Here is a 9,429-nt window from a genome sequence, read left to right as displayed (position 1 = left end):
CTTCTTCCATTTAAGAATGATGGAGGTCACTGTGTTCTTAGGGACCTTCAATGCTGCAGAAATGTTTTGGTACCCTTCCCCAGATCTGTGCCTCGACACAATCCTGTCTCTGAGCTCTTCTGACAATTCCTTCGACCTCATGGCTTGGTTTTTGCTCTGACATGCACTGTCAACTGTGGGACCTTATATAGACATGTGTGTGCCTTTCCAAATCATGTCCAATCAATTTAATTTACCACAGGTGGACTCCAGTCAATTTGTAGAAACATGTCAAGGATGATCAATGGAAACAGGATGCACCTGAGCTCAATTTCGAGTCTCATAGCAAAGGGTCTGAATACTTATGTAAATAAGGTATTTCTGTTTTGAATTTTTAACCTGTTTTCGCATTGTCATTATGGGGTATTGTGTGTAGATTGCTGAGGAAATTGTTTTATTTCATTCATTTTAGAATAAGGCTGTAACGCAACAAAATGTGGAAAAAGTCAAGGGGTCTGAATACTTTCCGAAGGCACTGTATGATCACATCTCTCTCTCTTATGTGTGAGAATGCTTTGGAAGAGATTTCCTAAATTAAAATCACTTGTAGCTGATTTGATGTTGTTTCTACAGCCTTTTATGTCTAAAAGGGGGGCTCAGAAAACTCGGGTGGACAAATAAAAAACCCTGCGGGCTGCCAGTTGGGGAACCCTGGCCCATAGTGTCACGCGTCTTCTCGTAACCCCCTGTGGAAAGGCCAAGTACCCCCAGGGATCCTTGTACCCCTGGTTGGGACCCACTTTAAGATATGGCATAGCCTACTTAGGTAAAGTACTTGGACGTGAGGTTGGGTCAGTAGTATTATTAATTACATTCTACAATGTATACTGCCTCAAAGTCCTATAACTCGGGCGGGGGGGGGGTTAAAAGGTTCAGTTAAATTAAATCACAACTGTACATCATTCTGAACCTAAATCACATCCAATGGGTGAAAAATGGCAGAGGAAAGGGATGTGCAAAAAAAATCTTTATTACTCATGACATAATAATTACACAAATGTGTTGGTGATTGCTACAACTCCAGACCTGGCAGAAGTAAAACAAATGAAAGATGAACAACAGAAGAGTGCACACAATCTTTTGGAGTTTCATTTTACTGTACATAGAAACACCACAGCACAAATGGTGGTGATACAAGTAGCATCGAGAGGTTGGTGGTTTAGCAACAAAACCGACGCGTGCACAACTATGGAGCAAAACAGACTGGGTTGGCTTAGATTGTTGACATGTAAAATATATTTAGTCTCCAATGTTTATTGAAAACATAAATGTGCACAATGAGCACTTGTCTCTCAAATAAAACGTTACAGAATATTAGCATAGATGTGACATCAGTCAAAACGCCTCAAAACAAGACATGGTGTCAATAACTAGATAAAACGAGCTGAAACGAGCCCCCTACGATTCCCCACATGACATGTTCTTGTCATTGTTGCAAGCTATCTGACCGTCCAGAATCACAACACACGGACTTCTGCCCCATTGAAACGTGCGCCGCGTTTTCGTGACATCAGCTAACCCGTCTATAGATAAACACTGACATTTTTGTTTTTTTACAGTCACATTTTCTAGCTAAACATTTTTGTACAATTGGACTGCAAAGACTGCCACAAAACTATCTGCCAGAGATATCATATTATAACTCTGCAACTGTCATTATAACCAATATGCTTGAATGCACTCAAGGTTGCATTCAAGTGATGCATACAAATCTGACAATAAAAGGCTGCGTTTAGACTGGCAGCCCAATTTCTTTTTTTCCCCCACTAATTGGTCTTTTGACCAATCACATCAGATCTTTAACATATATTTTTCAGAGCTGATCTGATTCTGAAAAATATCTGTGAAAGGATCTGATGTGATTGGTCAAAAGACCAATTAGTGAAAAAAAAGAAATTGGGCTGCCAGTCTAAACACAGCCTAAGTACAATTACCCTTATGCACCATGGACCAATGTACTGTGTAAAGAGATACTCTGTATACCCTGCAGTGGTGAGTAGGACAGGAGACTGGAAATCTGAATTCTCCTAGCCAGTCCATTGGAGTTTTGGACTTCCTGGGATTACATTATGGACTGCAGCTCCCAAATCTTTAAAATAAGATTAAAAAGTGAAAACTTGTATTTTTCCTCTAAAGGGACCAGGCCGAAGGGATTTTTGGAAGCTGTCTTTGCTGCATTTCTCTAGGTGAGATTTCTAGATGGGTTTTAAAGCTGATGTTTCAATGGGATATTTACAATATAACGGGAGTAATCACAACAGCATACATTTACAATACATTAAACAAAAGTTACAGATTAAATACTGTATGCCGTGTTATAACTTATTTTCTCTATGCGTTTTACCATTATGGTTTACCATTGCTGCAATATACCACTTGTTGTTGGTCATGGATGTTATATTAGGGAAAAATATTGTATACTGCATTAACTGCCAACATTGCACATATTCTCTAATACAAACCGACAATAGCAAAAACCTTGTCACACAGTCTTTGACACGTTCGTTTCTTTAGAGCATTTGTTACTTTTACTAATACTGACCAAATAGTGGCTTTAACATTAAACAGAATAAAATTGTGAGCGGTTAGCAAATATATAGAGTATGGCAACATGATCAGCCTGAAGGCACTTTATGATGCTTCTTTGTTTTCTATTGAAGATCAGAATTTAGTGTAAAGCACTGCCTCTATTCTACTCCTCAAGCTAATCATACAGTCTGATGATGTTCTGAACATGTCAGGTATTGTTAGGGCCAGGAGTTTTCCTGATCTGGACAAACTCATCAGGTTGTGTGGTCAAGAAAAACTCCTGGCCCTAACTTTATGAAGACCTGTATTCCTTGTTTCTAACAAGTCTTGATTCAGCATTATGAATAATGTTATATGAGGCGGTTCAAAATAGTGATTGAACCATCACTATACACCAGTGCTTCTCAACTCCAGTCCTCCAATACCACCAACAGCAAAAAAATATGTTGTGGCCCTAGAAAAGCACACTGATTCCACTTGTTAACTAATCATCAAGCCCTCAATGAGTTGAATCAGGTGAGTTTGTCGGGGCCAACAACAAAATTGTGTGCTGTTTGGGGTACTGGAGGACTGGAGTTGGGAAACACCGCTATACACTACTCCTAGGCCAGTGTAACCTAATGCTATGAACCCAATGATAGCACTGTGGGTTTATCAAGGAATGATTGTCTATGAACTGACTGACACAAATCAAACATAGTTAGTTGCCTATTAATAAAGACAACAACAAAAATGTAATGATGCTTTCAGGGGCATCACAGCTTACTGCATTTCACTTTCAAAGCTAACACTTCACTGAACAAAACAGCTCAAACTAGTCTCTACAAATATTCACTTATACATCATGCTCGATGTTTGGTCATTCAAGGACCAAATATGAATGGCTATTGGGGGCAGCTTTTAGTTTTATAATATATAATTCAGTTCAGCTTTGAATTAAGCTAATTGAGCATCGGGATGTGAGAGACAATTGAAATGTGGTCGTTATTGCACTCTACTCTAAGTCTGTCATAGGGCAAGGTGCACTCCTGGACTGTCCAAGGTGTGAGTCTACTGTGGAGCACAACCACCAAATGGGGTTACCAAAGACATGGGGAGGGTAAAAAGGTCCTTCCAAGTGTACACGTTCCCACCCTCCTCCTAGTGGCCTACAATTGCATTGCTACAGTTCTGCTGTGCATATCATAGAACTAGATTCAATGTGGACTAATAGATTGCACTTCCTGAATGATAAAGCATAACTGTTATACCCTCCAGGGCCTTTAGAGAGTTTGAGAGATAGAAAGAGCGAGAGAGGAGGATAAGTGAAAAGTAAGCGATGGAGTGAGTAAACAAGTGTCCTATGTGGTCTTGACCAGGTCGTAGACATGGATGTGAAAGTCATCGTCGTATTTGATGTAGTATACGGAGGGCTTGGCAGGGACTTGGTAGATCACTAGGCCTGTTCGCTTCACACCTTTGTCAGTAACATATTCCACCTGCTTACCCACAAGGCTCTCAGTCTCCTCGCCTGGCTTTCGGTCGGCCGGAAGCAAGTGCTTATTTTCTAGAGGGAAAAACAATGAATAACGTCAATGCTAAGGTTCTTGAAATCTTTTTAGGGGAATTATCAAAATATGTTATCTTAACCAACATGCTTATGCTTGTATGTATAAATATAGAAAATATTTGTAATTTCTACAAGAACAAACACAGCAAATATTATAACCGCGATCGATAATAGGCAGTACTGTGCAGCAGTCTTCATCGACCTGGCCAAGGCTTTCGACTCTGTCAACCACCGCATTCTTATTGGCAGACTAAATAGCCTTGGATTCTCAAATGACTGCCTCGCCTGGTTCACCAACTACTTCTCAGTTAGAGTTCAATGTGTCAAATCGGAGGGCCTGTTGTCTGGACCTATGGCAGTCTCTATGGGGGTACCACAGGGTTCAATTCTTGGGCCGACTCTTTTCTCCGTGTATATCAATGATGTCGCTCTTGCTGCTGGTGACTCTCAGATCCACCTCCACGCAGATGACACCATTTTGTATACATCTGGCCCTTCATTGGACACTGTGTTAACAAACCTCCAAACAAGCTTCAATGCCATACAACACTCCTTCAGTAGCCTCCAACTGCTCTTAAACACTAGCAAAACTAAATGCATGCTCTTCAATCGAACGCTGCTGGCACCCGCCCACCCGACTAGAATCACTACTCTCGACGGGTCTGACCTAGAGTATGTGGACAAATACCTAGGTGTCTGGTTAGACTGTAAACTCTCCTTCCAGAATCACATTAAGCATGTCCAATCCAAAGTTAAATCTAGAATTGGCTTCCTATTTTGCAACAAAGCCTCCTTCAATCATGCTGCCAAACATGCCCTCGTAAAACTGACAATCCTACCGATCCTTGACTTCGGCGATGTAATTTACAAAATAGCCTCCAACACTCTACTCAGCAAATTGGATGTAGTCTATCACAGTGCCATCCGTTTTGTCACCAAAGCCCCATATACTACCCACCACTGTGACCTGTACGCTCTTGTTGGCTGGTCCTCACTACATATTCGTCGCCAAACCCACTGGCTCCAGGCCATCTATAAATCACTGCTAGGCAAATCCCCGCCTTATCTTAGCTCATTGGTCACCATAGGAACACCCATCCGTAGTATGCGCTCCAGCAGGTATATCTCACTGGTCATCCCCAAAGCCAACACCTCCTTTGGCCACCATTCCTTCCAGTTCTCTGCTGCCAATGACTGGAATGAATTGCAAAAATCTCTGAAGCTGGAGACTTATGTCCCTCACTAACTTTAAGTATCAGTTGTCAGAGCACCTTACCAATCACTGCACCTGTACACAGCCCATCTGAAATTAGCCCACCCAACTACCTCATCCCCATATTGTTATTTATTTTGCTCATTTGCACCCCAGTATCTCTATTTGCACATCATCTCTTGCACATCTATCATTCCAGTGTTAATACTAATTGCAATTATTTTGCACTATGGCCTATTTATTGCCTTACCTCCATAACTTGCTACATTTGCACACACTGTATATATATATTTTCTGTTGTATTTTTGACTTTATGTTTTGTTTTACCCCATATGTAACTCTGTGTTGCTGTTTTTATTGCACTGCTTTGCTTTATCTTGGCCAGGTCGCAGTTGTAAATGAGAACTTGTTCTCAACTGACTTACCTGGTTAAATAAAAAATTAAATAAAAAATACTGTAAAGTAACACTCCTAAAGCCACCATCTTATAATTGGTGTGTAAAGAATAAACCATTTCTACTCTATAATCACCCTCTCTCCAGTTCTCTGTAGGGAGAAGTATCTGAACACTCTGCTGCAGGTGCAGATGATACCGAAGCTGAGAAATTGTCAATACCTGCTTCAGGTAAGATCCTGAGATCTCCCTCGGCGTAGTCGTCCCACAGCTGGTACATGTATAGCACGGGGTCCTTCTCATAGGTGATGTAATACCAGTTAGTCATGATGGGAGCCCTGGAGAGGACCATGCCTCGCCACTCATTCTTCTCTCCATCCTCCTTCTCAAAAAGGTGCTCCACCGCTTTGCCTACCAACTCCTCTGCCCCGTGAGGAACCTTGATCTTGTTGTTGACTGTGGAAGCAGATAACGGTCGTCAAGGCAGAGACCAACATTGCATAACCACTGTGTCCCTGCTGTCTGATCATGCAGTAGCAGACATAAAATAACAACACGTTGTAACCTGTGCAAACCAAATTACGAAGTTTTTGCACTCCTCAGAGCAGAGGATATGAAGCCTGATCTAAAAAGGAACCCATCACATTCACAACACTCACCAAGTTTCTCTGGGAGGACCTGTAGATTAGACACCCTTTCGTCCTTGAATAGCTCGATGCCGTAGACGCAGTCAAACCCGTCGTACTTGACCATGAATAGTGAGGGGTTGACACTGAGACGGTCCAGGACGGTGCCTTTCCATTTGCTCTGGTTGCCCTTCTCCCTCCAGTTGTGTTGTATTCTCACTCCCAGGAGACTGTTGGGGTCAGGGGTCATCCCTGTGGTGTCACTCAGCTCCCCGCTACTCCGCTTTCTGGGGACACAATTCATGTATGTCATAGTTGGATATGCAAACTCATGGGATAATTTTACAAGGAAGTGGGCCATATTTTACATACTTGTTATTATGAGAGTTAAACAATTCATATTTGCTCATAAGTGTAGCCTAAGTGTAGCTTACCCTGACAGTCTGGAAAGAGGAAAATCCCAAAGTGTGCATGTTATGATAACATAATTACAGAAAACAACATGTTTATACATACCTGCCCCTTTTCTTGGACATGCCTCCACAAATTCAAATACTGCTGAGGGAAGAAACAGATAGAAATGCTCAGAGATTGTGAGAAAAACAGCCATTTTCAGAAAAAGAATGCTAGTCTTAGAAAGAGACTGAGCTGTTATGTATACAGTAGTGGTTGAGACAGACAACCAGAGCAGCCAATGGCTTAGCATGTCTGAATAACTTCCTGGTTATTTCCTTGTATGCATTGCATCCATGGAGGTCACTGCAACCAATGCAGAACAGAACTGCCGCAGTTATACATCTATACCCCATATTTCATAATCTATAATAATTGTTTTGAAGATACACAACCGGGATCAGGAAAAACAAACTCATAGACTGCAAGTTGGCTGTGAGAGATCAAGAGAAGTGCTATTCAACTTCAAGAAAAATACGTCAGCCAACACCACCGTATCAGACACACATGCATAAATGACAGGAGTGTAGCCAATTTAAATTCGCCGCAACGATTGTATCAATAATGTAACATCGTCAATGTTACAATGTGACCCAGTGCTAGCCTATCGCACACACTGCTGATGAGACATAGACAATGCGCGCCACAAGCACTGTTTGATCGTAATAGGTTATCAATAATTATTGTATTTATGTCAACTCCACAATATGCTGTTGTTCGGCGCACAAGCAAATGTAAATCTGGGTTAATGTCCACGATAAATAATCTATATAACAATGGATTCCCTCCCCAAAATATCAAATTACCTGTACACGAATTTCATGCCAAAACGATTCAATTCTTACAGCAGACAAACGCACACTACCGCCCATGCAAACCTTGCGAAACCTATGGAAAATGGGAGGATACTTCCGTGGGAAAAAAATAACTACAGCCCCCACAGAACCTCGAAGAGCGATGACCGTTGAGAGGTAGGTGAAAGTGAGCGCAATGAACAATGGGAATTGCTGTCATTGTGGTGGTGACCTCAGGTTTCGTTTAGGGTCGTTCTACGAAAATAGTGGCTTTTTGACCAACCAACTTAAAAAATGTAATTATAATTTTTTTTGTAACCAAAATTTATAGTGAGGTAATAGTTAACCCCTTAACATTATAAATCAACATAAATTACATCTTAATGTATTTTGATATTTTTACTACATAAAAAAAAAATGCTTGTGCCGCCTTTTTGTCACTGGTGTTACTGTTATCTATATTTGATGACTAATATTCTACATAACAATGGCTTACATGGGTTTCCACCTTCAACAGTTAACACCTTCTCACCAAGCAACTGTTCTGATTATGTAGAGGTTGTTGATTCTGCTCTTCACAAGTCCTCACTGCCAGCCCTAGCTATGGAAACACAATTTTCCTAGTTCAACATCAGGATGTATTCACTAGTGTAACACTGGTGTTACAGTCGAAAAGCAGCATAAATAATACGACTATTCTATTAACACCAGCAGGAATAATAACACCGGTGACAAATCTGAAGACTTGATGACATAGCTAAGATGGCAGCCAAAGTAGCTCAAACCACACTTCTTAAAATTTGAAATAATTACTTAATCATGTGATTTGATCAATTATTTGAATCACATTTATTTTCCCCTTACTATAAACTGTGTAACACCAGTGACACATGTTAAGGCCTCACAGGAAATTGCCAAATGAATCATCAAATGAACAGCTTCTACCCCCAAGCCATAAGACTGCTAAAACAAGACTGCTAAATAGCTAATGAAATGGCTACCCGCTGCTGAAACTGTCTATTTTCTAGCCTGTTGCCTATTCACTTTAACCCTGCTATTTCCATGACATAGAGTGACCAGGTGAATCCAGGGGAAAGGTATGATCCCCTGTTAAATCCACTTCAATCAGTTTAAAGATGGATTATGTATATGTTACATTCATAGGGCAAGACAAAAGATTGCCTTTGAACGGGGTATGGTAGTAGGTGCCAGGCACACTGGTTTGAGTGTGTCAAGAACTGCAACGCTGCTGGGTTTTTCACGCTCAACTGTTTCACTACATATTAGTCGCCAAACCTACTGGCTCCAGGCCATCTATAAATCACTGCTAGGCAAATCTCCGCCTTATCTTAGCTCATTGGTCACCATAGCAACACCCACCCGTAGTATGTGCTCCAGCAGGTATATCTCACTGGTCATCCCCAAAGCCAACACCTCCTTTGGCCGCCATTCCTTCCAGTTCTCTGCTGCCAATGACTGGAACGAACTGCACAAATCTCTGAAGCTGGAGACTCTTATCTCCCTCACTTACTTTAAGCATCAGTTGTCAGAGCACCTTACCGGTCACTGCACCTGTACACAGCCCTTCTGAAATTAGCCCACTCAACTACCTCATCCCCATATTGTTATTTATTTTGCTAATTTGCACCCCAGTATCTCTATTTGCACATCATCTCTTGCACATCTATCATTCCAGTGTTATTACCAATTGTAATTATTTTGCACTATGGCCTATTTTTGCCTTACCTCCATAACTTGCTACATTTGCACAGTGGGGAGAACAAGTATTTGATACACTGCCGATTTTGAAGGTTTTCCTACTTACAAAGCAT

At 41.2% G+C, this 9,429-nt stretch overlaps 1 protein-coding gene across 2 annotated transcripts; it reads right to left on the bottom strand.

Moving 5' to 3' along the window:
- Positions 1 to 993: 993 nt before the first annotated feature.
- On the bottom strand, positions 994 to 7,681 carry LOC311149055 (spindlin-Z-like). Of its 2 annotated transcripts, XR_014614994.1 has the most exons (6): positions 7,610 to 7,681; positions 6,867 to 6,908; positions 6,384 to 6,637; positions 5,947 to 6,180; positions 2,470 to 4,114; positions 994 to 1,776 (listed from the first exon to the last, which is right to left on the bottom strand). XR_014614994.1 is itself a non-coding variant. In XM_084186157.1 (5 exons), exons 2-5 carry the CDS (start codon positions 6,884 to 6,886, stop codon positions 3,909 to 3,911), a joined length of 714 nt encoding a protein of 237 aa, XP_084042283.1. In that variant the 5' UTR covers positions 6,887 to 6,905; positions 7,610 to 7,672; the 3' UTR covers positions 3,811 to 3,908. The 2 variants fall into 2 exon arrangements, 1 of the variants encoding a protein (XP_084042283.1); XM_084186157.1 differs by lacking the exon at positions 994 to 1,776 and having other exon boundaries at positions 3,811 to 4,114; positions 6,867 to 6,905; positions 7,610 to 7,672.
- Positions 7,682 to 9,429: the final 1,748 nt, after the last annotated feature.

The sequence above is a fragment of the Coregonus lavaretus genome (assembly GCF_964263955.1).
Source record: "Coregonus lavaretus genome assembly, chromosome: 21".
NCBI lineage: Eukaryota > Metazoa > Chordata > Actinopteri > Salmoniformes > Salmonidae > Coregonus > Coregonus lavaretus.
This window is presented reverse-complemented; position numbering and strand designations above follow the sequence as displayed.